Here is a 27,719-nt window from a genome sequence, read left to right on the forward strand (position 1 = left end):
GTGAGATTAACTAGAACACGGCCAGTGTATGGTGAAAATTAGATTGGAATGTATTTATAAAAAGGGAGAAAACCAGAAAGAAACATTTTTTTAGTGATCAGATTTCAAAAGTGAGTGTTGTTTCAAGACCACATCTCAAAATTCAGTTGAATGTAGTTAGAACTCCCATTCTGTTTAACAAATATTTTCTGTAGTTGTAGTCACAGTAAATCAGGAGGAGTTAAAGGGGAGTTTTCTAACTCTAAAGTTCTTCATTAGCAGGTTCTTTGCACAGAGAATAGATCTCTGTGCCAAAGTCCCAAGGATGTTTTTTTTGCCGCAAGGACTGATGGGTTTACATCTGCTCTGCACTGGTGGAAATGGCTGTTGCAGTCACAGGGCACTGGAGAAGCCATCCAGCAGCAGGACTATTATTATTATTAAAAAAAAAAAAAGGTCTCATCTTCCCTTCCCTTTCCCTTTTCAACTTTCCTTTATGGTCTATGCAGGAAATGACAGTTACTATAATATTTTTTTTCTCCCTTAGGGATTCAGAAAACTTGCCTCCATCTTATTGTGTTTCATTTTTTCCAGACTGGGTAACAGCATTTGTGAATTTTATACACATGCGGTGTTTATGTATGTGTCTCGCAGCTCTTCTAACAGAACAGTATAATTAAACGTTCAGATTTGCACTGCTGTTTGTCATACACCCGTTAAGTCTGGGATTTGCCTTTGTTGAATTTATATTATATCATTTTTGGTCGTGTATGTAACATGAAAACAAAAGAGTACCGAATGGAAATTATCTATTGATACTGTTTAATACTATAGCTTTCTTTAAGGCTTCAAATATAAATAAAAGTCAGTTATCTGTTACATATTCTCTCTTGTCTCCCATCACTAGAAAACACAGGATACTGAGGTGTCCCCAGTTTCCTGAGCAGTGCTGGTCACCTTCAGATCATAATGATTAAAATAGTAATTTCCTTTTGATACCAGTATCAGTGACTGGTCTCTCTGTGGAGCAGGAACATTTTTTTCAACCTTCCTATGACACAGAGGAAGTCAGTGTAGGTCTGCAATGCTCAGGCCATACCCCAGGCTTCAACTGACAGCTAACGAAAGCCCAATTGATATTGTTTCTTCTCTAGAGTTTTTTATTTCAGTCAACACACAGGACGAGGAGAGGAAAGTGGACGGAGATGAAGTCAGGCTATGAGCAAGGGAATGAATGGCTAGAAAAGCCCACAGTCTTTCAGATTTTCTTTGATTATTATGTCTGTGACTGCATCAAATACAAACTTGACATTCTGGGTGTCGGTGGCACATGTCAAGTGAGAATATATCTCTTTATCCTGTTTCCTTATGTTCAGGTCTAGGAATTGTTTCTTGATGTAATTTCCAGCATCTTCAAATGTATTGAGTCCTAGTGGAGAAAACAGTAAAAGAAGACACATTTCAGCTGGTACATCCTCACAGCTGCTAAGAAACAGGAATTCTTTTTTTCTTTTTTTTTTCCTTTCTTTCTTTTCTTCTTTTTTCTAAAGGGAATTAACTTCATGCATTAGATACGAAAATTTTGTACCTAAACTGCCCACCTAAATTTAAATTTCAATGCCTAACCAGAAGTTCTCATTTCTGAAGTGAAATGCTCCTGAGTAAGTAAGTGTGAAACAGTTAAGGACCTTAGAGAGAGAGCAGAGAGAGAGAGAAACAGAAGGAAGAATGAAGGAGCATAAATTCAAAGGGAATCGGGTAGATAGCAGACAAAATTGGTGGGAAGTACAGAGATAAAAAATGAAGAAGGAAAAAGGGGAAAATTCAGATGCTTATATATTCAGTCACAATTTCCTTGCACTGCTTTTCTGCCTTTCGGTAGTACTCCTTTAGAACAACAGCAGGTGGGAACGCTGGTACCACGGACTCGCTGTACGTCCGGAGCAGGATGAGCCTCCTGGGAACAGGCTGATGCTGGGACCCTGTGCTGGCTCCCATCCTGTCTGAAGCCTCAGGCAGTACCAAGTGGAGTAGCTCCACTGAGTCTAGCACATCACATTGGATTACCCCAGTGAAACACTGAGCAATTTTGGGTTGCTGTGTTGATTTGTCCTGAGAAAGGGAGTACAGGGGTATAGGGGCTGGTTTTCAGGAAGTGCACAGAACTCATCTTCTAATGAGAATGTTGTTTTAAGTGTGCTTCATTCTAGACACTCCCTATCTCAAATACATTAGGTTAATACTAAAATGCCGACAGATTTGGGGTTTTCTCTGTCGCTTTCTGACATAGCCTCATATATATTCTCTTGCATCAGCTGGGAACAGCTGCTGGTTTTTATTTCCAGGAGATGCTACTGTGATATACGAAAAGAGGCGGACTTCCTTTATGGAATGGTTTTTCAAAACAGGAACAAAACATTTAGATTCAGTTATTTTGTGTGCGAGTGATAAGCCACTGACTTGTACTGAAATATTGGCTGGGTTCATCACACCACTCTTCGGCCATCTGAAACTTCTAGTTCTCTTAGCTTCCTGTACCACCGATGGAGAGAAATCAGCACCTCCAGAGAGAGGTGACCCCAGCCTAAGCTAAGCATCATGAGTAGGTGAGATGAACTGGATTCTGGCCATGTCTGTCCCAGACCATTCTTTTGAAAGAAAGGCTAGATGCTTAGATAAGATGTTTAGTATTTAAATGGTTATATATAGGTGACCTGAGTCAAAGTCTCAATCTTTAACGCATGGCCTACGCTAATCATCTGAATGTATTTTCTTCTGAAAACCCCAAACTTACCGTTATACTCAGGAAAGCAGATATTCAGATGAACTTTTGTTATTTTCTCTTGAAAGAGGTCTTTTTTGTTTAGAAACAGCACAATGGAAGTGGCTGCAAAGCACTTGTGGTTGCAGATGCTGTTGAACAGCTGAAGGCTTTCATGCATTCTATTCTGTTGAGAGGCAAAAGGTAAACAGGAGAGACTGACAAATCTCATCCCCATATGTCATTTTTACTGTAATGTTCTTTACTGGCAAGAACCAATACGGCATAATAGCCTTTAAATGGTTATCAGGGAACAGGAATAGTTCTGATATGCCATCAGAAAGTACATTAAAACTTAGCAGGAAAAAGGGTTGTTTGTCTCTTCTGACTCACCACTTCTTTATCTTCCACCAGAACCGTGTCATAGGCGCTGAGTGCAGCACAGAATATGATGCAAGTAACTCCCTCAAAGCAATGAATCCACTTTTTTCTCTCTGATCGCTGTCCACCCACATCAAACATCCTTTGCAGAAAAAATAACATATGTACAATGTAAGCACACTAACTAATAAGGATGCAGTCATGCTGTTAATGTGCAGAGTGCAACTGGAGATGAATGGCAATCAAAAATCCAGCTTTTCCAAATACTGGTCTGTTTCTGTTCCAACAGGTCAAGGAGTACTATGTATTATTTACGGCTTTGTAGTGGGCATAAAATGAAATGTAAAGGAAAAAAAAGAAATAACTGCATATAGGAAATATATTCAGTACTTCCATGTGGCACTCCATGCTGAGGAAGTGGGGCTCTGCGGAAGAGCTCAGGGCAGGCAAGAGTTTATTGAGGACAGAGTTCATACATGAAACGTCCACAAAAGGCCCTCAAATCTGCAGTCTTTTGTTACTTAATAGTTTTTCTTGTAGTCAGCTGCCACATTGATCAATAAGGCATATGACTGGAAGCTGGTCACAGGTTGGCGCGCTGGTTATATTTAATGGGCTGGTGTAGATCTATATTTAGTCATCTATTTGTCGCCCTGGTGCGATCCCTTAGCTAGTGATCTGCTGTGTAACCTGCAGCATGTGCTTGTGTGTGTGTGGACTCTGCCCTATCAATCTCATTAGTCGCTGTTTAAGCAGCAGTTCATGGGGAGCAGGAATCCCTTCATCTGTACAGGGGAAAATGTAGGGCTGACCTCCTCAGTTTCCTTCAGTCTTTGCCAGAAATTACTACCTTTGGGTAGAGTCATATGAACTTTTTATGGACTCTGTATATGAGTTCCAAAGCTAACTGAGCATACCTGGCTTGGACCTACTTAGGGCCCGTGTTAGAGCCCAACTGAAACGGAGCTGTCATCAAAGCTACCATTGTTCTGCTTAGCACTAGCTTTGCAAATTCCCACTTACATTTGCAGTTCTTCAGTGATAAGGTATAGGGCTTTCTTTTCACTATTTTTCTGGCATAAAAGGTGCCAAACTTGAACATCTTTCAAGCGTATTAGAAAGGAGAAAAAACATGTAAAAAATCAAATTTATCCTACCCTTACTTTTTCTGTTTCCTTGTGTGCATGGTGACTTTCCCCTGTGCTGCCTGTTATTGAATTTAACTGTAAAACCTAATCCCCTGTTGCATTATCCCTTCCTTCAAGAAAATGCATTAGATCTTACTCTGTGGATATATCTCCTGCAGTATCTGGAAATTAAACGAGAGTCAGTTTTTATAGCAGTGAAAATATTGGGGTTCAGTACGAAAAAATCATGTCAGTAATAAACAGAATGAGAATAATTTGTTACTGAAACACCATTTTTTGGAGTATATTGATCCTGTTTTCTTCACCATTAGCAATGCAGCTGATGGAAACAAAGGTTATTGTTTATAGTTCTTCATCCTGCATACAAGAAATGAAACCCTTCCCAGTGCTCGTGATGAACCGTTTCTGCAGCTGAGGGGTAATTAGAGAAAATTATTTTTTTTCCTAGTACATTTCATCTCTTTGTCTGATCATTGGGTGTCTATAAATGTGAATTATTAGGAAATCAGGAAGCTGTTGTGGAGCAAGATGTTGGTAACAGTAATGGCATTCTTCCAAGCCTATCTTCCCTGAGTTCCGTATGAACGAGGTCAGTATGAATAAAGCATCTTGACTTTTGGCTGTGATTTGTCCCCAGAAGTCACCTGCCATTACATGTCTTCCTTGATTAGTGGTATGTATCTCTGAAACCAGCGTTGGGGGAGGGGGTGCGAAGCTTCAAAATTTAATCTGCAGTAAAGTTTTGCAAGCATACATAATTGTATGAATCTTTATTCACTTCCTGCAAGCTTTTAGCTTATGGCCCTGTGAATATTCATGAGAAGTCAATTAAAATAGGACAAGATCAAGGCCAGAGGCAGTTTTTGTTGTATTAACCTTAGTTTGTTTAGCTCTTTTCATGTCAGCCGAAACTTAACATATGCACATGTAAAACTGATTTCTCTCTGTGAGTGGTAGAAAACGTATTTCTGAGATGATCTTTTTCTTTTACCAAGACAGTCAAAATTAGTCTTTAAAGCTCTATATTTTCCCAGTACTGCTCTTGGAAAACTTAGCTACAGATACGGGACTAGCTGTATATTCATTTGTCCTAATGGTACATATAGTGAGACCTGAAGATTAAAATAAAGCTTGCCTGATTGCAGTCAACTCTCCCTAGCACGGCAATGGAAATGACAGCAGAAAAAGACCTATGAAGATCAGACCTCCTTTTAAAAATATTTGAGTATGTTCTGAGCTCTGGAAATTAAAGTCAACATTAGTGAAATTAATTGAAGGGTGCAAGCAAGCTAAATTACAGCCAAGTAACTACTAAGAAGATAGCAAATAACAGGAGATGTTATCTATGCGCTGCAATTCAGTTTCCTGGAGCAGTACTGGGATTTAGACTTTTAACTGCACAGATACAAAATGTTTTCTGCCTCATTCAGTTCAGAAGAGGGACAAGTGTTTAGTGAATGAGGCATCTGTTCATGTTGTCTTTTTATCCATGTACGGCTTGTGACCCTGAGCCTCATTGAAGTACATCAACCAAAACTCATTCTGAATGTGGAAGTGTTCCTCTCTTTATAGATGTTTCTGTGGTACTTACCAAACTAAGTGCAGAGTCATCAAGATCCCCCAGCTGCTTTGCATTGCGCTGGCAGTGCAAAGTAGCAGTAACTGGCTGGTTAAGATGGATTTATAGCTGCTCTGCTTCCCTGTAGCAGCTCAAAACTCTCAAACTATTTCGTAGTGATTTTACCTTGTATTCCTCAAGTGCCTAAAGCCACTAGTGAATTTACTCACATAACACTACTGTGATGCATAGCAGAGAGGCTAAACACAGTGGGGTTTGTGGTTTTGGTGGCGTTAGGGACCCTCCTCTTGTTTACACTCGCTCGGGTAACTTAATTCTCAGTTGTGCTGCATTTCAGTTGGACCTAGACACCAATTCTGATATTCTAACATCAGGACTGGTAGCATTCACCTCAAAGAGGGTTTGCATTCTGATGATTTCTTTCTCCATCCTGATTTTATTTCTTGCATAAACTATGGTCGTATGGTCGTAACTGAAGGTGCTCAGATTTCCAATGTATGAAGCTGTCCGGAAATAGGTTATTAAGAGAAAAAGAAGATGGTGTCCGTGACACTGCACCGTAGCAAGTGATAAGTGAGTAAGTGGGTAAGGGCTGAATTTTCACAAGTGATTAGTGTATTAATAGGTGATAATAATTTATTTGTAGGGCATCTACTTCAGAATCTTGGTTTGCATATGTAATCTCTGTTGTGTCAAAGCATCTTTGTGGTAGCATAGGTGGTTTGGGGGATGTTTAATTGCCACATGAGGAGAAAAAAAAAGAAGCCCAATGAAAAATGTAGAAGTTATAATCCTGGTTCTTTATACATCTTTCTGTCTCTACAGACAGTTTCTTGTCTAGACTACATTCCTCAGTATGCACCCCAGCCTTTAAATTAAAAATTAGAGGGAATTCAGTCCATAGAGAAAAGCATTATAGAACACTGAAACTATCATAATTCATTCAAATACATTTTCATGTGGAATTAGATGTTTTTAATTGGTTCACCAAGCATAACAAAATGTTGAGTATCTGAAAGTGTCAAGTATTTTCAATCCAGTTTCTCAGAGACGTTATTTTCAAGATCTTCTGAACATTTCGTCTTAAATGAGCGGGAAGGCATGCATGCTAATACTGAAATTTCCCATGGGACAGAAATTATTATTTTTTGCCAACTGTAATGCATTCCAGTGTTAAGAGCAGTTATTTCCATTCTCAAAAGAAGAGAGTGGAAAGTTGAGAGTGCATGCAAATTAGTAGTCATCGAATATTTTGCATGCTGTTAAGGACATTTAGGTAGGCAAATTTTATAAATGTCACAAACAATTATTCAAATGGCAGGATACAAATAATGCTTTTTAGACACTTACATATGTAAAAATGTCCTTTTAGAACCAGATATTCTGAGATGTCTTAATAATGGACCATTATATGCTTCAAGCTGGAGTATTGGTACTAAAATATCTTGCTTTTTTGGCTGTTTCAAAATATTAAATGAGGGGATTCAAGGATATCACAATGGGATTACCAATTTTATAATAGGTCAATATCTTTGAAAGAAAATACTTAAGAAAGATAAAACCACAGAAAACTGACAAATGTGGCTTTCATACCTGAAGTTCAGGTCTTTGAAAGAAAACTGAGTCTCTATAATCCCAGTTGTTTTCACTCGGGAGTGCAAAACATCTTGCTCACTGGGCACATAGTCCAGCCTTGCCAACCTGTCCAAATCGTTGAGGTAGCTAAGGAGGGTAAAAAGAAAAGAAATGGTGGTTGAATGGTGAGTTCAGAAGGTGACGTGAACATGACATCATCACTTCACATTGAGCTGCTTTTAAATATTTTATGTAAATTACGCATTTAAATACAACACTGTACAATCTAGATTCATAATCCAAAGCCTTTGTTTTTTTTCCCCTTGTATACAGAAGTGTAATTCGTTGTATATAATAAACATATTTCTGAGAATTTCTGTTAAGGAAAATCCTTATTTTCCTCAGGGATACTAAAAAAACCACCTTGTTGGGAAAGGGGTTTTATCCATTTGCTTTCAGCGAGTGGAAATTGCTACCACCGGGGAAGAACTGCAAGCATCTCTCAGAAGCAGATTGACTGGGAATTATTGCATTTTATCAGACCTGTTGTAACAGTATTGTCCTTCCTAAGTGGAAGGGAGGACATAATGTTTTGGAGGAATTCACATTTAGGGGCTGTTTTCCCAGCAGACCTATCAGTTTACAAAAGGAAGGTACATTATAATTAAAAAAAAATAATATATTTTGTAATCAAAACCAGAAGCTTCAATAAAGCTGAGGACCCCCTAGGTTCGTATTCTTACAACCCCCTGAAAAAGAGTGAATTATCTGGTTTTATGCCTGGCATACAGAGATAAAATCTGCATGAAATGAGGTGAACCAGATCTTGGAAGCCTGTTCTTGTCCTCCCACCAGCCCTTCTCCTGTCTCTTCCAGGGGCACGCAGCTTTCTCAAAATGTCTGGACAGAACCTGTGAATCCTCTGGCTGGTCTGGGAATCTGGGTAGGGTGGTTATGAACTGATAGAAGAAGAGGTGATGTCTGGGGAGCTTCCTGCCTTTTAACTACCAATATTCAACTAAAGAACAAAGTCAAAAGCAAGAAACCATGTGCAGTAGTTGAAGCATTTTCAAGCTTTGGGTGTCCCGGTTGGCACCTTTCCATTTGTAGCCTCTTGTCTCTGACAAACAAAACACAGTCTCTCTAATGTTTATTAGGTTTCAATGCCTTTTTTTTTTTTTCTTCTCTAACACAAAGTCTGCCCAGCATGAAGTTCTGCTGCTCAGCTTAACGAGATGGCTACTAAAACAGACCTCACAGTTCATTATCCTTGTCTGCAATATTTAATACATCTATAAGTAAAAAACTAAAATAAATAAAATAAAATAAATTTTTAAAAAAGCTAGAATCTTCCATATGGAGATCTGTAAGTAATGCTCGGAAATGGGATTTTCTTATTTTAAGTTGAATAGACAGAATCCACTCAGCAAGGAGTGCTGAAGTTGATCTGAGTAATTCAATGTTGCCCATTATTTGAGTATTTGAGTCCGGGAAACAATCTGGTGTGTGTGTTGTTTGTTTGTTTGTTTGTTTGTTTTAAAAAAAAGCAATGTAGCTCTAATTCTCTGAGTAGGGCTTCAGGCAGACTCAACTCACCTTTGTGGAAGGTAGAAACAAAAGACATTTTGCAATTTATAAAGCACGTAAGCACTAAAATAAACACTTGTATATGAGATTCATTGTAAAGATCTAATAGGTCTTAGGCACAAATACTTCAATTCAATTCAATGCAGCCAATTGTAATTGCATTAAAAATTAGACCAAGTTAATTATCTAGTTAATGAAGCAAGAGAGGCATCTCCAGATTCTTCCTATAGCTGTAGGTAGCTCCAAGGGGACACTGCCTGCCGGCTCTGCACTGGCAAAAGAAGGAACACAAACTATAGGTGAGTATAAATCTGATCTTTCCTTGGCTTGAATTAGGTGACAAGAAGCTTACCCCCAGAGGCAAATGACTGAGCGAGCAAGAAGCTCCATGTGCTAGTGGTAGGTATACAATGACATTTAAAGTCACTATTTATAATCCCCATTTTGCCCCTTCTTTACCCATCACTCCATCTTAAAACAGGATTAATTCCAGGTGAGACTAAGGAAGACATTCCATCCAAATTTGGCATACAGGGGATTTTCTATTATTAAGAAGAACTCATTTGTTTTTCAATTAAAACACACAGAGCAAAGGCAGTGGCCAAACTTCATTAGCATGAATTAATAATGAGAAGACTCAAAGATAATCCCAGAAAGTCAGAGTTTACACAGTAAATCAATACTCTGTGTAGGAGCTGATTCACAGGAGCTGAGAAATAGGGGTTTGGTTTTAAAAGAAATTGAAATGTAGCATTAGAATGTTGATTGGTTTTGAACCCAGCCATTAGAAGCTCAGCAGCAAGGGCAAAAATTAAGTTGATTATAGTGGTTCATGAGCCAAAGGCTAGATTTTCAGAAGCATCAGGTACCAAAAGATGAAGACAGAGCATTAGCAGGATTTTCGGAAGTGTTCAAGCAGGTGAAAAAAATATCACAGTTGTTCTTAATGTAACTGCAGCAATAAATAATGGTCGTTGGCTCCTTTACAGTCTGTACTAGCTCCCCTAAATACTGAAACCTATTGCAGGTTAAAACATGACACAGTCCATAGCACTGAGAGGGAATTTAGACTATCCTATCTTCTTTTCAGGCAGCAAAATCTAATCTGCCAGGCAGAGCGTATGCACTAAAATATTAGCTGGTAAACAAGTAATAAAAAATAATTTTAAAAAAAGCAGAAAAAAATACATATTACCTGGTAAACAGGTAATTCATTTTTTTTTCTGCATTTTTTTTGATTTTTTTTTTTTTTTTGGTATTTCAAGAAGTGCTTTTCCTTTTTATTATGATGGCTGACTTGTTACGGGCTGGGAACTGCACTGTGGGTTGTCTGAAAGGATACATTAGGAAACAAAAGATTGCTCTGTGCTATTCCTAGAGAAATACAAGGCTGCCATAAAACACGACCAAATCAGACACAAATCAACACAGGCGATATTTTCTACGTTTAGGTATCTTGCTGAAAGGTCTTCATTCTTGTTTTGAAGATAAAAGCAAATGAAGAATTTTTAATATTTGAACAGTATATCCCTTCCACTGTCCTCAATCGGTGAGCTACTACAGCCTTCAGCGTGCCTGGCTCCTGGCCCATCCTCGGGTCATGCCTTTCCCTGCCGAGCAGAAGGGACATCCAACACCTTGTGAGGTCTCACCCTGCAGGTGCCCTCAGCCTCTAGGAGGAGCTGCAGGAGCAGAGAAGCCTCCAGCTGCAGATCTTGGAAGATGGACCTCAGGTGGAACAACCCTCTGCCTCAGGTCTAAAATCAGACTTAGGCACTCGAGGAAAACTCCGACCCAGGTGACACCTCCCTTCTCGGTCTTGTATGAGCTTGAGGAGAAAACAGCAGAGCAAGACCACTGTAACCTGCAAGAACAGCTGTAGAAGCAACCAAATCAATGACTCCTGAAAAGTCTAAGTTTACTGACTCCATCTAAGCTAGGAGATGTACCCCAGCTGAATGGTGACCCTTCGTGGAGCAGGAGCTGGAGCAGGAGCTGAGCCCTAGTGCCTTGGCACCTCCCAGACCGCAGAAAGGGAACTGGGGCCATCGGTTGGAGAGCGGCTGCAATACCACTGACCAAGACCAGCTGGATGCTGGGATGGTAATGGCCCAGGGAACACCTGTCCAAGTAACAGGATTAGTTTAGAGGAAGGTTTTTATAGTTTTTTCCCGACTTACGTTTAGCAACTTGAAATGTATATATTCAAAGTACAACTCTAGGTAAAACCTAAACTGTTTCAATTCACCTTCTCCCTAATTTTGTCAATCTTAGAATTAAAGAGAGAACAGATGACTTTTTTTTTTTTTTTTACAGTTTAAACAAACTCACAGAAACAAGTTGTTCCTTGTTTTCACTTGTTTCCTTTGGTTAACCATTTCTGATCTATTATAAATACTAGCAAAAAGAACTCATTCTTTTTCAGGTTAATGAGCAATAATTTGCATAGCATGAAGAAGAGTTCTTGTCACAAGCGTTCCGATGCTGCCTGTTACGGTAGTGGCCGGCTGTTCAGCACCTGCAGCTGGTGTCACCTACTAGGCTGCCGAGTCGTTGAGCTGGTACTCCGCTGCCCTCGCGAAGCAGGCCTGGGTCCCACCATCGCTCCACAGTTGTTTGATGAGTTCGACCAATTCGGAAGGCAGGTCGCCATCCTCCAGGGTTGTTGCCATGTCACACAGCTTCCTTTCATCTTCCTAAAGAGAAATTTCAGTGAATATTTGTGGAAGCACACTGTGCCCCCTCCAACTTCCTTGAAGATATGCTTGGCTTGCAATGAGTTGGCAGGAGCAAAATTTCTCATTTTCACTGATTTTTCCAGGTAGCTGTGCTCGCCTGTGCATGTGAACATCCTTTTACAAGCTCACTTCCCTTTAGTTAGTGCCAAGGTTAGACTGAAGTCGTGATACACAGAGGTTTTCCTCTTTTTATTGATGTGTTTTGTTCATACAAGGACTCAGTTTCATCTTGCCAAAGGTGTTCACAAGAGGTCCAACTTGGAAGGAAGCCTTTTATTGTAAGAGAGAATAGTGGGTTATCAAAAAATAAATAAAAAGAATATTTAAAGTTTAAACGTATTATAACTACATCAAAGCAGAAATATATAGCTAAATATATGTTTGAATGTATTTGGAAGAAAAAAATTCTAGCTTTAGGCCACAGTGAGAAATATGGCAAAATGAATATAACTAGTGAATGCATTTCCCATATGTTTTTTTTTTATTTGAGGAAGAAGAAACCTGTAACTGAACAAAATCCCAAATACTTTAAATGCATTATTCTGTAATTTCTTCCTTTTGCAGTCAATCCAAAAAGACTTCAAGTAATCTATTACACTAAAAATGTTTCTTTTCAGTGTTTAACAGCTTAGGAATGTACTGTAAATAAAGACCCTGATTAAAATAGGGTCATTTGATACACTGTCACAGCAGTGGGTAATTATAGAATATAATTCCTTCCTAGCCGTATAAGTAGACAACTGAAGTGACTTACAGTCAATAGTTGCAAAAGTATAAATGGATTCTGACAGGCACTGTTTTGGCAGGGAGTATGTTTTATTCAAAAATAGAAAGCATCTTCACAGTAATGTGTAACAAATTTATCTTAGGAATGCACTGTATCTTTATGTTTCAATAGAAATTGCGGTTTGTGGAAACTTTGTAAAAGTCAGAGACTGATAAAAAAGAAAAAAGTGCAGGTTTTCTAAAATATTGGAGAAATTGAGTTAGCATGGAGAAAAAGAAAAAAAAGGGGGGGGCAAGAACCACAAGAGAATTGCCTTCATTTGAAAGAGGAAGGAGGACAGCCATACTACTGCCCTTCTACGTTAAACACCACTGACTCCATTCCACCCTCCCATCCTCTCGCTCGGTGCAGGCATTGGCAGACCTGAGTCATGCTTTCTCCTGTGTGCCCCACGTTTGTCTCCAGGGACGCTGTCCCGGGCGCACACTTGTTCAGCCTCAAGATAAGGGTTGGAATGTTCTGTCCTTCAAGATATCACATATCATTTAATGATTATAGCTATCCTCCAACGATGTTGGATTTGTTGGTTGAATAGCCTATAACGAGAAGCCTTGAGCTCAGAGCCTCCAGGTGTATGGTAAATGTCCATTGATTATTGTGCAAAAGGTGGCAACCGTGGATTTTGGTGCTTACGTAAAAAAGGAAGATAGCGGCAGATTGAAGTTATCACAACCTTGATTTATATAGCGTTTTGTTTCTCTCTGGCATTTAGACAGACTTCAGATGATTTTCATATTAAAAATAGATTGCAACGATGCTTTAGGAAGAAAAACAATACCCCTGTCAACTGAACAGATGTTGTTTGAAATGTCGTGCTGAGGCACTTCCAGGACCACTTAGAGATATTTGCAGGTAGTCCTGGAACATGGATAAACCCATTGCTTTCGGGCCCAAGATAAGCCCAGTTTTTGGGCTAAATCGTAGAATCATAGAATGGTTTGTGTTGGAAGGGAACTTAAAGATCATCTTGTTCCAACGCCCCTGCCCAGAACACAGTAAGAATGAAGTCCAGATGAAATCAAGGCAAGTATCAAAACAACTCAAGCTTATCAATGACTTATGATTTTACAGAAAATGTACACTAAGTTTGTTTTTGGAAGAAAGGGCAATGTTTAGTGGTGATTCAAATAAATGTGACCAAAATTTCTGTTTTCTTAAAAAAATATTATTCTTACGTGTTTCTGGTGGAAAAGGAGGCAAGGACTGTGACTATTTTATACAGGTGCGTTCAACTGTATAAACTGGCCTATTTTGCCAATGATGGTAGGAGTGGGCTTACTGTGCTATAAATGATAAACTTACAAAGGCTGTATTTTCTGCCTTTGGTTGTATATAATGCTAAGAAACGAACCAGACTATTTAACAAAAGTTTTCAATTCCCAGTTCCCCAGGCTGTGAAATCCCTTGAAAATAACGTCTATGAAACTGACATAGATGATAGATGATGAGTGACCATGTATAAACCTCTCGGAAAGCTTGGTAGGGCTGAGAAAAGAGGCTGAAGTACCAGGGCACAGGCACAACATATCTCAGTTCTAGATGGCAGTGGATGTTAGAGGCTGATCCAGGACCTGTGGCTGGGTGCCGCAAGGTTCAGCTGTTTTAGGCCATGTGGACTGGTAGATGGGTCCTTATGGTGTCTATCACAATTAAGGAGACCAGGCCAAATTGCAGCAGATTCACATGGGCCTATTTTCTGTGGGCTGCCTTTGGGCACCATTAGGTTTGTTTGAACAACTTGCATTCATGGACCCTTAAAAAGAACACAGTAAGAAAATATTTAGTTTCTATTTTGTCAGATGACTGTATGAGCTTTAGTAACCTCTGAAGGATTTGTTTATCATTTTTTAGGTCAAAATATCACATGTCAGTGTAATGAAATGTAGACTTCTGGAACAAGAAAAGCTCTTTCAGATAAGCAGATGTAATAAACCCCTAGGGAACAGCCAGAATTCACTAAAACTGGAACCAGCTGATATTCTGACAGAAATTCTCAGCAAGGTCTGAATTACAGGGAATAGACTAAATCATTGCACTGAGAAGAAAGGTATGTGTTTTTCCCTGTCCCTGAAAGTTCAGCGTGATTGCCAGAAGAGAGCAGGTCTTCTTACTGTGGCTCTTTCTCTAGGCGCTTGTGTCTAGTCGCTAACTGTGCCGGGGAGGTCGGACTCCACTTCTCCGCAGTGCCAGTACGCCAGCGCTGCTGCTCTGCAACGGAGAGATCTCTGCTCCAGGAGCAACGCCAAACCGAAATATTCCCAACATGTCTAGATGACCCTTCCTTACATGGCTGAGCCCCAAGGTTTGTTCGTAAAAGGAAAATATTTATTACATTTCCCAATAGCAGTAAGTCAGTCACTAAGCGGCTAAGAAAAGGTTCGTTTTCTTTTTTCTTTCGTATGTCTTTGCAAGTTGAACAGTTCTTTTGTAATGAACAAAATGGCAGTTTATGCAAAGGTAGACCTCAGGCATCAATCTCGAGAAAATAAAATTAAGTAAGGACATCTTGTCGCATATCACTCAAGCAGTACTTAGTTTCCACTGTCATAAAGCAAATACTGAACCCTCTTTGTCCTACTAGTCTCTGCTATTATATTACAAAAAATTGTATTCTAATGCCTATTTCAAGAGGAAGGGTGTCATACTCACAATTCTAGCTGGGTTTTCGTAACTGATTCCTAACTTGGTCATTGCTTTCACGATAGACAGGATAGACTGCACTGTGTTACTGTAAATGACAGGTCTGAACTCCATGCGTTCCTGGTAGGTGAAGCCATCTTTATGGATGATCCTGGTGCAAAAATAGAAAACAAAAGGGATGCATTAAAAAAAAAAAAAAAGAAAAAATAAAGTAATGAAAAGTTGAATCAGATGCTTTTGTGGTCAGTGTGAGAAAGAACTGAATCCATCTGGCCCTCTGAAAAGCATTTATCGATGGTTGATCTGCCTTTTCTGCTGGAACAGGTAAACAGCAGTTTCTGCAACTATGTGAGGTTCAATTTATGAGGCTAGGTTTTGACTTCCCAATCTGAGTGAGCAGGTTTGTATTTTTGCGTTATGGGTCAATATAAGATAATGTATGAATCCAGAGTAAGACACAGGCCCATTCCTGTGGATACAGGGCAAGATGCATAACTGGACTTAGGTCCCAAATCTTTTATTGGAATCTACCATGTTAGTCATGGGCTGTCACATTGCTTGTTTAAGCCCTCCCATTTTTATCCAGAATCTTACCTAGAGTAGAAAAATTATTGCAAAAAATATTTATACTCTAGGTAAGATTCTGTGAGTTACTTCCACAGGACAACAAACAAAAAAATCTTAAATGCTTCTCCGTACAATTTCTAGATACTGAAATGTGTTGCTTTTATTGCCTATAGGCTTTGGGTACATACGTATTACTCCAGAGAATTTGGCCTGTATTCCAGAGGACAAAGAACCTTAGCAGTCAAATTCAATTAATCTAATTCTGACAGAGGGATTATAATTTCATAAGCCTCCTTGACTGGAGAACGGCATGGGGTTAAAGTTCTCCAAGATCAGTGTGCAGATGATATCATGACTCAGAGACAACTTTTTCCATGAGCTGTGAAAAAGGATGAAAACCTCACCCGTTTTGGGGTAGCGTACTCTCAATGAACGACACCAAACTGCTTTGGCTGCTGCTGCAACCAAGGCTCTGTTCTTCCTCACCTCAGTTGTTCAGGGATGAAGGCAGGTTATTAAATATCTCTGGGGTTTGGGGTTTGTTTTTCCCTGTCTCTTGCTGGAGATGCAGTCTGAAAAAAGCTATACAAGCAGAAAGGGGTGGTGTGAAAGGATCTGACAGGTTAGCCCAGAATGAGTAGAGGCGTGTGTCCTGGGGAGACTTTCCCATTCAAGGGGAGAAGTCAGCCCTGTCAGAAAATAATCCATTCACACACAGAGAGAAGACCTGGATCGTCATTGAATGTGCAGGAGTCTTAAGATCCCTCTGACTTATGGATGTCAGAAAATTCAAAAGTTGCCTTCTTGTGTCTGTAGGAATAGCATCTGTAGGAAAAAAAGGATCTCCACGTGTTTCCACAGCCACTTATAGACCAGGCAAATCTATAAACTCTGTTTTGAAGCTTTGGGTTTTTGAATGCTGTTTTCAGCATGAACTCAAATGAATCTGCAAGATTCAAAGGAATCCTCTTGAACTTGGGAGAGAGATAAAGGGCAGCTGTGTTATGCAGTCTGGCATGCAAGTGAACCTGGTTTTGCCATCCTCTGAAATATCCATGGATCCTTGTGTCAACACAGTGATTTGAATGGAATAATGAGAATTGTTCAGATGGGAGGCTTATTCCCTTGGAGGAGTCTAACGTAGCTCCCTGATCATGCGCTGGATAGTCTGGATTGCTGCTTGGGCACCACGGGACATTAAACAATGTCCTGTATGTGAAGCACCATGGAGCCCAGAGCTCCCCACTGGTGTAGGTGGCCTCCCTTAATGGGCCAGATCACCTTTAATAAGAAATAATTTCAGCTGCCATCAATGTTGAACCGGGCACTGGTACTTAAGCATATTCTTCTCACTCTTACCCTTCCTACCTGTGAAAGCAGCAGCTTTTCTGTAAATAATGGAATGAAATATATAGAAACTCATACCCCATGAAGTACATGAAGTTGGTTTAACTACTTTGTGTGTCTGACAGCGGTGGCCATAACAGGATTTCTGGGGAAGATGGGTGTTTTGCTTGTGGCTGCAAAAATCTGCTGTGAGAGAGAAGGAAAGGCCATGACAGTCCACAAATGGCTATTTTATATTTTCATGCTTTCCCTTTGAAGAATAAAGGAAGGCAGAAAATATAAGATTCTGAAATAAAAGTTGTTTCTATAATTACAGAAAGAAAGCTTGGTGTTGCTTGAGGCTTTTCATGTTGGTATTTTTTTGTCCTTTTTTTTTTCTAAAGATAATAAATTTATGTTGTCTGGCAGAAAGTATGTTAGCCAGACAGGTAAATAAGTAGTGAATTTTGCTGCTTTTATTAAAGATCTGTCATTCTTAAGGAAGGATTGTAAAACAGGCCGACATCTTGTATGGCCAGAAGGAACATTTTAGCAAATGGAATATTTTCTTCGCTGATCCTCCTCGAAAAAATAAACAGCCTTGAAAACTAAATGCAGGCATGAGGTGTTAGGCTACCAGTCATAATATCTAAATTATGTTTCTATTGGAGGAAAAAAGTTAGTCTCCTGGGTTTTTTTTTCACACAAGGAGGGCTTCTCACCAGATAGATGACATTGTCTCAATCTCAACAGGCACGATAAGTTACCAAATATTTTGTTTCCTGCTTTTCATTCGCTGAATTATTTATAGCAGGTTTGTACTGCTCACTTAGGGCTTAGCACAGAAATACTCAACTTGGTTTTTAAAAGGTTAAGTCACGCATTGGAAATGATCTAGTCAGAAGCACAGAGTTCCAGAGAAGCTTTTTTTTTTTTTCCCTATTTCATTATCCCTCACAACCATCCTAGCCTTCTTAGGGCCTTGCAGCACGTCTATATTTTGAGCATCAGAAGATATTGTGCAAAGCTCAGTGGAAGCACTTAGCTTTGATTGAAATCTTCAGTCTGGAAAGAATGAGGTTTATGAATTAGAAAATTATATTAATAGCAGTAAAATTATCCCGATTTTGGTGGAAAATTGTATTTTTTGCAAAATTATTTCTTTTGTAAGCAGCTATCAGTCTTCTCTAGAAAATGTTATGCTTCACTGAAAGAATTAATAACTAAAAGCGGGGTTTTTTACTGAAAAAAATCCCTCTTTAAAAGAAAGTCCTTGGTTGTGACAGAAAATTGACATTTTATATGAAAAAAATGATAATTTTAATGTAAAGTTTTCTTGTAAAATAGTTCATATTTGTGATCAGGTTGACAGCTCATAAATGCACAGGGATTTACAGATAACTCTCAGCTTTACAGTTTTTCCCCCCTTCTCGGTGTTGTTAAGGATTATCAGCCTTCTTAAAGTGCTCAATTCAGAGGAACATCTTTAATCTGCTCCTACTTGAGGAAGCTTTGAGCACAATGCATTTCAATGGTTTGCTGAATAGGGACAGTCTCCTGATTGGACCTCAAAAAGAAATGAAATTATCCACCATTTAACTGGAACAAAAAAATCAGCGAAGTATTTGATGGATGGTTCTGAATCTGTCTTATTACAAAATGAGCTGCTTAAATAGTAGAACATTGCTTTTATGACATAACATTTTTTATCTAACTCTCTAAAATACGTCGGTGAAGATATTAAATAGTTAGGGAACTTAAATTCAAAACAGTCTTACTGATTTTTTTTAAACAGTCTGCTTGATTTTTACACAGGAAGAGACTGGTGGATACAAAGTGGGGCCATGCCTGAACAGTTGCAATGCCTGTGTAACTTTTTTCTGTATTCAGACACATCTAGGAAGCAGACCTGGATACTGTCTATAAAAATAAAGCTTGACACAACAGCAAGATTTTAGCAGGTTACACAGTTAAAGAGGATTGTGTAAGTATGATCTCTTGCACTTTTAACAAGATTTAAACAAGATTCATGATTAGCATTTTGGCTGCCCTCAAAAGAATAACATGAATGAATTTAGTTTTCACCTGGTTTACTATATGTGAAAATATTGTGATAGTAAATTGTAAATGGGGACAGACACGCACGCGTGCACACACACAAATAAATTTGATCTTCTTCTGAAGCCAGGGGAAATAAAGCTACTGACTTCAATCTTTGTGGCACCACGTGCACTTTGGACAAACATCTACAAGTATTCTTGCAGTAGATTTATGGTGCAGCCACAAGATCACCCTAACCAGATGCTCAGTCCGAATTTGAACTGGGATTTCGGCATTTGAGCTTCTGCAACCTGTTTTTTCCCAGATTGGTTGTTGTATGTAAACTTTTTGGGGTGATACTTTCCTTGCTAACAGCAGTTCTCATGACTGTTCCTACCCAAGCTAGATGGTGGGCAGCAGCTGCTTACTGTGTAGGCTGGTGGCTAAATATGCTTTCACCTGGCCTGGGGGAGACCTGAGAACTGACCTCTGGCAGGAACTGGAATAAGACAGTGGACACCAAGGATGATCTACAGAGGCCAGTTTGGAGGGGGGGAAAAAAAAAAGACTTTGCACTATTTTACAATGTGAATCCTTCAATATTTTCTCCTCACATCATACGTAAATAAACTGTGGAACTACTTGCTGTAGAATATTGTGGATATTATTAGAATCACAGAATCACAGAAGTGCCTAGGTTGGAAGGGACCTTTCAGATCATCAAGTCCAACCATCAGCCTAACTCTGACAAAAACCATCACTAAACCACATCTCTAAGCACTATGTCTACCCGTCTTTTAAACACCTCCAGGGATGGTGCCTCAACCACTTCCCTGGGTGGCCTCTTCCAATGCTTAATAACCCTTTCAGTGTAAAGATTTTTCCTAATATCCAATCTAAACCTCCCCTGATGAAACTTGAGGCCATTTCCTCTTGTCCTATTGCCTGTTACTTGGGAGAAGAGACCAACCCCCACCTCTCCACAACCTCCTTTCAGGTAGTTGTAGAGAGCGATAAGGTCCCCCCTCAGCCTCCTTTTCTCCAGGCTAAACAACCCCAGCTCCCTCAGCCAGTATTAGTTTACATTGGTTCAAAAAAGACTCAGGAGAAATGTAGGCATGAATTAACTGAGGGCTACTAAGCACAGTGGTGCCGTCTCTGGTTCAGGATGGTGCCTGAGTCACAGGTCAGCAGATGCTACCAGGGTGTCCAGCGCATGTATTGCTGCGTGTTTCCTTGTCTGGTCTGATGACCTTCTGCAAACATCCTTCTTTAGCTACTGCAGGAGGCAGGCTGCTAGGTTAGGTGGATCTGCCATGGCTGGTTGTCTCATGCATTCATGTTCTCACTACAGTTCTGTAACTCCTACCAAAGCCAATGGAGAAGCTTCCCTGGTCTTCAGTAAAGAGTTGGACCAGTGCATGATTTGATCGGACAGATTTGATTAGCAATCCAGCTGTATGTCTTAGTCACTTTGTGTTTTTCTTTATGTGGTTGAATGAGAACTTGATTTGAATGATGTTTCTTTGCATTTTATTCAAATAAGCATAAATATTGTAATATGACATTTGCTAGATAGCTCACACTACGAATACCAAATTCAACAACTGATGTGAATATTCATATACTTACTTCATTTGCTTTACAATAGTGCTCTTTCCTGACTCTCCAGCACCTGCAGAAGGGGAATGTTGAGAAGATGTGATTGATACATGAATAAGTAGCAAGTATTAAAAATAACTCTCTGGAACGCAGAATTTTGCAACCATGAAGACATACAGATTTTTTAGATCCCCATTGTACTAACTATAACCCTCCCTAGCGCCCATTCAGACTTAAAAAGAATGAAATCTTGGTAAAAGTATTAATTCTGAAAAGGAAAGGGACATTTTAAAAGAAAGGAACCTTCACTCAATTAAGGGAAAAATATAGACCTTTTAATTAGCAAGGAAATACAATATGGGTCATATTTTGATTCCATCCCTGGCAGACAGGCAGAAAGACGTGAATGAACTACAGCTTCTGACAGTCTCCCGTTCATTACACAATTTGTAGCTGCTCATTTAATGTGTATCAAGACCTTTTGTAAGCCAAACCAGCCAGTTTTGTGCTCTCTAGCCAGCCTCTGAGCAACTGGAAAAACAGAGCGTGGAGACTTGCATGTGGTCTAGCTCATGGTGCGGAGGCAGCACATGAGCAAGTGTCTTGACACCAGTCTTTTGTCAGTTCCTTTGCCCTGTGGTCTTCTGCTACGAAGCAGTGTGGCTGTAAGGGTGAAACCTGCAGAGCAATGCCACAGATCCAGCTTGGTGAGGATTCCGCAAGAAATCCCTGTAGCTGGCAGGGAGGTTCAGGACTTTGTTTGCACAGCCAGTTGCAGAACTAGGGCATAGGTTTGATCAGATTATGTACGATTAATTTGCTCTTCTTATCTCATGGAAAGTGAGTAATCACAATGCAAACCTTCTCCATCATAAATCAGTGCCAGTGACTATCATCCTAACTTCTGCCAGGGAGAGTGGCGAGGCTTGGCAAGAACTGCCAAAAAAGAGCCAGGTTTTGAAAGCACCTGAAGAAAGGATTTAATTTTGGCTCTGAATCCACAGGAAGGGATCATCACTGCTTTCCTCTTTGCAGGTTATCATTTACCTCACTGGACGGTGTTAAATACTTTTGACAAAAGAGGAAATCTGGGGCATAGCTATTTTAACTGAGGGTTTCTTAGTGAATGGAACAAACTGATTACAGACTTTCCAAACAGATTTTGTAAAGCTAATAACATTTAAATGACAGGCATTAATTTACTCAAATGAATCACACAGACAGTAAACCATACGCAAAGCATTTTCTAAAGCCCATGATACGAACAGTAGAAAATGCGAGAGAAAAACGAGCCTATGCAAAATGGGCTGATGCTGCCATCTGCCACTGTTTGGAAAAAATGCAAATTTGCCATAGATCACCTATTATCCCTTCAATACCCTTCTGAAGAACTTGGTAAAGCCCTGTCGGTGAGGTGGCGTTTGCTACACTTTTTGTAGGGAGGAGAGCAGGCTGTACCGAGAACTCATACATTCACCTCATGGAAAAGAGCCAGGAAACATGATATAGAAATGAACCTCTCTTCCAGATCTGAAAGGCAAAGTTAAAATAGAGTGGGAGGCATAATTTATGTCTCTTGGGTGCATTTTTCTACCTCTGCTCGTCTTTAATTTATGATCCAGCAATGCCTTTATCTAAACAACAGATGACTTTCAGACTTTGGCTTCACTCCGGAGTGTCGTGTTAGTCGTAGCCACATTTGCACCTCAGGAAATGGGTCAGAAACAATTTACTTTGCACCTGCTTCCTTTCTTCCTCTCCCCGCCCCGTGCAGCCTGCTGCTCTGGCCCGGGCCCTGGGACAGGGCTACCTTCCCAGCCACCGCAGTAGCCTTCCGCTGGCAGAACCAGCAGCAAGGGATCATCGTGACAGCCTTGACGCGACTGCGGGTGGAACTGAAGGCAGCTTCCCTCTTAGGAGGCAGTGAAAAGGTCAATTATAATCAAGCCCAGATTTTCTGAATAAAAGACGAAAATTTAGACCAAACTTAGTCCCGTCCTGAAGCTTGGAAATTTTAACTGGCTTTTGGAAAACTCTCTATCACTGTGGAGATTTATAGCTCAGTCTAATAGGAACCAGGGATAATATGCCATAGCCTGTATTTTGCATTTCACATATTTAAGATCTTGCTTTTTCAAATTTACCTCTGATTTCTCTACCTCTATTTGGATACCAAGTTTCCTTGAGATGGATAAAGGCACAGAAAATAAAGGCACAGAAATCTCAGCCAGTGCCTGAAACTCTGGCCCCGCTCCTGGAAGCTGCAGGATGTCCCCACTGCCAGTAAGGTGGATGGAAGTTTGCTCCCAGACTTCTTCCCAGAGATCACGTTCACCATGCCACCTCCACCTTCTGCGTGGTGCCGTATGCGCAGCACTCTGGCAGGCTGTAACCTGCCTCTCTTCTTGTTTTGAATATTTTGAGCAGCACCCCAAGTCCCACTATGTTTCTGGGCACGCTGGGGCTGCAGAGGAGACCCAAAAAGTGCCGTGCGGCACTGAGCTGCAAAGGAGCCATCCCCCAGCAGCCTGACATGAGCCACCCCACTACTCCTGACCTCTTCCCTGCAGGCCACCAAGGCATATAGATGGAGCAGAAATAGAGAAAAAACTGGAGGGGCCTTGAAAGCCGGTAAGAATCTCTCAAATTGGTAGGAGAACAGAACCCAGAACATCAGCTGTAATCACAGAATCACAGAATGGTAGGGGTTGGAAGGGACCTCTGGAGATCATCTAGTCCAACCCCCTGCCAGAGCAGGTTCACCCAGAGCAGGTTCACCCAGAGCAGGTTGCACAGGAACGCATCCAGGCGGGTTTTGAATGTCTCCAGAGACTTGACATTACTGCTTTTCTAAGCAGAATTTGTTTGAATAGTTGTGGAAACTGGGGAGAGTACAAGCCCCTTTCAAGATTAGCATCTGCTGAGCTGTTGAAGAAGGTTCTTTTTATATATTAAGCTGATTTTGTGTCTCAGATCAAGAGCGATTATCTCTTTACAGTTATTATTTATGCAAAAGTAAAGGTTTGGTTTAGGAAAGTTTTCAGAAGCAAATGTAAGAAAATAAAAAAAAACCTACTGCGTGAATATGTTGTTTGAAACCTGTCTCAAAAGCTCCTGATAATGACACAGAACAGCAAAAAGCAGGAAAAGAAAATCTCCAAATTAAAATCAGAAAAGGTTTTGCACTGCTGCCTGAGCCTTGTGTGTGCTGCTCGGAGCTCTGGAAACTGTGAGCTAGACTGGGAATTGCATCTTCCTGGTCCTCTTCCCAAACTCAACAGACTTTCTCTGTGGGAGAAAGAAACTGGAGGAAAGATCTAAGATCTAACCGTCTTGAGGGAATAAGGTCCTTAAATGCTGCCCCACCCCCAAAAAAAGAAAATCAGTGTATTCCAGTCAATAGGATTATCAGGCCATCTTTGTGCTCAGTCTTTCCTTCCGGTGCAGGTGTTAATAATAGGAACTTAAACTTGACTTCAATACTACTGATTCATTTAACTGGTTTTAGATGTCTATACTATAAACTTCTACATCCAGACTACTTATCAGATACCTCTTATAGTCAGCGTAGAAAAATGTTTGCTACTTTAAAACAAAAAAACCCAAACATCTTCAATTTTTGTCACCCTGAAGCAGATGTTTAAATGAAATTGGGCGAGTCGTACCCTAAAAGTGAATTTTTCTCAGTAAAGCGAGCTGAAGATGATCAGCTCAAATGAGGGTGAGCTTTGTTCTGCCACTGAAAACTGTAGACAATGAGGCCATGGAGTAATACTTTGAAAATAAAGAAGTTCAAAGTTTTAATATTTATGTAAACCAAAGCTAAGTTCTTATTTCTGTGAAACATCACTGTGAGCATCAGCTGTTTTGGCCACATTTCAAATGTGCGCTGTACTTTGCACACAAGTAAGTTGCAAGCTGGCCTCCTAAAAAGTATATAAACTGCATGTGATGTGGGAGGCAAGATACGGCCCTGATTAATACAAACGAAATAAAACTTTCACCTTGGAGTTTGTTCCAGACTCATAAAACGATCTGATTTTTTTGAAGTATAAATACGTAGAGGCTGGATTTGCAGACAAGCTGGGGGGGTAGGGTAGCCTTGACATAGGAATGCCTGACACAGAGGACTTAACCCTTCTGGCTCCTGGACAACTTGTAAGGAACGTCAGCAAGTGGCATAATTTTCCCCCTCCCCCAGTTTGTATGTGCAGCTTTTATGCGTGTCTCACATAAACTGTGAATTATCACCTCAACACAGATAGTGTGTTGGCCCAAGTCATGGAACTTAACATAAACAAATGTGGTGTCTTTGGTTTCTGGAAATAATTTCATTTTTGCAAAGGGACCTATTGGACGTTGCAAAGAGACCAGAGTAAATATTAAATAATCCCCTCAGGAAATGGTCAGAATTTTTTTTTTTTTTTTTTTTACATTTTAAGGGTAAGAGCATAATGAGCACACTGAAAAATTTATGATATATGATATACATATCCTTTTTTTTTTTTTCTGAGTATTTTCTACCAATCTGCCTACTGCAAAAGAAGCAATGGTGACATCTGGTCTGTGATAGAGAGGCAACATATGGTCCGAATGAACAGAAACCCAGGACTAGAGCAGGACTAGGCTGGTTGGCTTGAATGGAGCTGCCCTTGATTTATGAAGTGTGAAATTTGAATAATTTCCAAGATCAGCTCAGAGGTATGGTAAGATAACAGGCCCAGATCTGAACATCGTAGGTCTAATCCGCTCCTATCTGGCCGTTTCACGGGTTGACTATGGAAGGGGCTATATGGTGTCCCTTATACACATTGCTTCAGCAGCTCTCTTTCCAGCTGTTCAAGAGACACTTCTACTCTAGTTGTGCAATAGGCTTGAAACTGACTCACGTTTTATTCACCTCTTGCTTTTTTAAGAACAAGAAAATTCAAGCTGTTACATCTATCATTTTTTTTTTCCCCAACCTGCTTTTTTACCAAGTCCTTGGTTCCTTGTGGTTTGTCATAACAGTTCCCAGGAGAAAAAAATCTTCCAAAACATTGCCTACTGACAAATTTGAATCTTCCTCATGAGTGACATGACATGAATAAAGGAAGATACTATAGAATTAGACACTATAAAGAAGACTTCAGCAAAAGTATTTCAGATTCTGATGATCATCTTGTCTCATGAAAAGAATGGTTGTATACTTGATGAAGCTGAAATGTGTTCAGATTTGAAATGAATGAACTAGAAGTCTTTTTCACATAGCTTGCGATTTAGTAATTTACTGATGTTTTTTTGAGAATGTGAGATTAATAGTGTCAGAAAAAGACTGATGATATACATTGGGAAACATTAAAATCTGAAGTTCTTAATACTAAATACATGCATATGTTCTGGGAGGGGTAATTTAGTTTGTGTCCTAGTGTAAGGCGGCCTCCGGTACTACTGCCAGGAAAGTGAAGGCTTGAAGATCAAAATACCTCATGAAACTGATTATCGTATAAATACCTTGTTATCTTATAAATTCCTCTTTATCCTATAAATTCCTCTTAAAGCATTTCTTACATCTTCCTCATGGATCAGTGTTGGATAAGGTCAGAGACAGGATGCTGGAGTAGAGGGAGCCCGGTTCTAACTCGGTATGCCGATTCCTTTTTGTAAGAGCATGTAGAAAGTATTGAAACTTTATGAAAGTTCAAAGGAAAATATCATTCTGTTTTTTGACCAACACAAGCTTGTCTCATTAGGTGAAATATTTTGTACTAATGTTGCACAGAAAATCTTTGTATTCTCCACTGGACTGAAAAGCTTTGTAAACTGCAATCTGAATACTGATGGTATGTAAAGCGTATCAAACTGCTGCTTTCCTATTCCAGAATGTGTTTTTCTCTTATTTCTTTATTAATAACAATAGTTAGATTCTCAGCAGGTATAAATAGACTATTTGCATAAGATACAACAGAGTTAAGCCGACTTGCTTTATCTAAGAGATCCAGCCAAGTCTGAATAAATGTCAGTTTAAAAGCATTTGTAAGAATTGCAGTAACAATGGAGAAAAAATAGCAACATTTCAATGATCAAAGGCTGTTTTTCTACTCATTTGGTGAAATCAGTGTAAACTCTCATAGCAGGCATCCTATTGTTAGAAGAAAAATATTAAGAAGGTGGCAGTGTTATTGTGCTCTTGGATATTTCTTGTAGGCTACGCAGTACCATGGAAAAAAAGAGTAAAGAATAAAGCTGTATCAAGAAAAAAAATAATTTTTCTTTTGCCATTACACCCGCTGGCTGTTAATAAATTGATCGTAGTGTGGATTAGAAGTAGTAGTCTGTGAGAATATTCATCTGTATTCATCTCATTTCATTACCTTCCATTCCGCTCTCCACAATATAACTTTTATACAACGAAAAAGGCCCTTATAAATCAATTTCTGCTTCTGTAAAAAATGAAGTGCAACAGTTTGGAAAATAAACAATATCAATACCTTGTGACACCTGTGGATTTTCTATGTAACCAGTTATCTCACTTAATCCTGCTGCAAATGAATGCTTATAGATCCATGAAAAAATGAAAGATAAGTCTGTGCTACATGCTGTGTAAGTAACCATCATAACATTTATTCTAACAGTAAGTTCTTATTTTCTCAAATCTTTTCAAAGTCAAGGATCTATAATATTTAAAATTGAATACATGCAGTGACACGGCCATTTCCAGCCTCTTCCTTGTGACTTAATTTGTTGTTTCATGAGTGTTCACAACTAGAAAACATTTTGTGCATGTATTACAGGATTCTCTTCTTCAAATAAAATAGTGAGAGGTGGGAAATTCACTCTACTGAAATGTAATTCCAGAGCAAAATAACCCCTCAATGGAAAAACGTTATGAGCAATTTTTATTCTATTTACCCAACAGCAGTAGTTTGACTGTCCTGGCTTCCCTCTCTGCATCTGCCTGGAGTTTCTTTTCCAGCTCTCTGGATCTCCTGGCCGACTCCTTGCTCTCAGAACTGGCTCCACTGCCCAT

General features: G+C 39.7%; 1 protein-coding gene across 1 annotated transcript; it reads right to left on the reverse strand.

Annotated features, from left to right (window-relative positions):
- Nucleotides 1-1,217: 1,217 nt before the first annotated feature.
- Nucleotides 1,218-27,719, reverse strand: GNAT3 (G protein subunit alpha transducin 3). The gene is made up of 8 exons (XM_063324385.1): nucleotides 27,602-27,719; nucleotides 20,741-20,783; nucleotides 15,185-15,326; nucleotides 11,549-11,706; nucleotides 7,442-7,570; nucleotides 3,134-3,263; nucleotides 2,774-2,927; nucleotides 1,218-1,408 (listed from the first exon to the last, which is right to left on the reverse strand). Exons 1-8 carry the CDS (start codon nucleotides 27,717-27,719, stop codon nucleotides 1,218-1,220), a joined length of 1,065 nt encoding a protein of 354 aa, XP_063180455.1.

This window comes from Chroicocephalus ridibundus, chromosome 1 (assembly GCF_963924245.1).
Source record: "Chroicocephalus ridibundus chromosome 1, bChrRid1.1, whole genome shotgun sequence".
Taxonomy (NCBI): Eukaryota; Metazoa; Chordata; class Aves; order Charadriiformes; family Laridae; genus Chroicocephalus; species Chroicocephalus ridibundus.

What these genes read in the sequence shown, in the direction of transcription:
- GNAT3 (XM_063324385.1), bottom strand. Translation starts at nt 27,719, where the DNA reads ATGGGCAGTGGAGCCAGTTCTGAGAGCAAGGAGTCGGCCAGGAGATCC. An exon ending in TTCAAAGACCTGAACTTCAG is followed by an intron (nt 3,264 to 7,441) that starts GTATGAAAGCCA and finishes TTTTCTGCAAAG; the next exon opens with GATGTTTGATGTGGGTGGAC. An exon ending in CTGCTTTCCTGAGTATAACG is followed by an intron (nt 1,409 to 2,773) that starts GTAAGTTTGGGG and finishes TTTCTCCACTAG; the next exon opens with GACTCAATACATTTGAAGAT.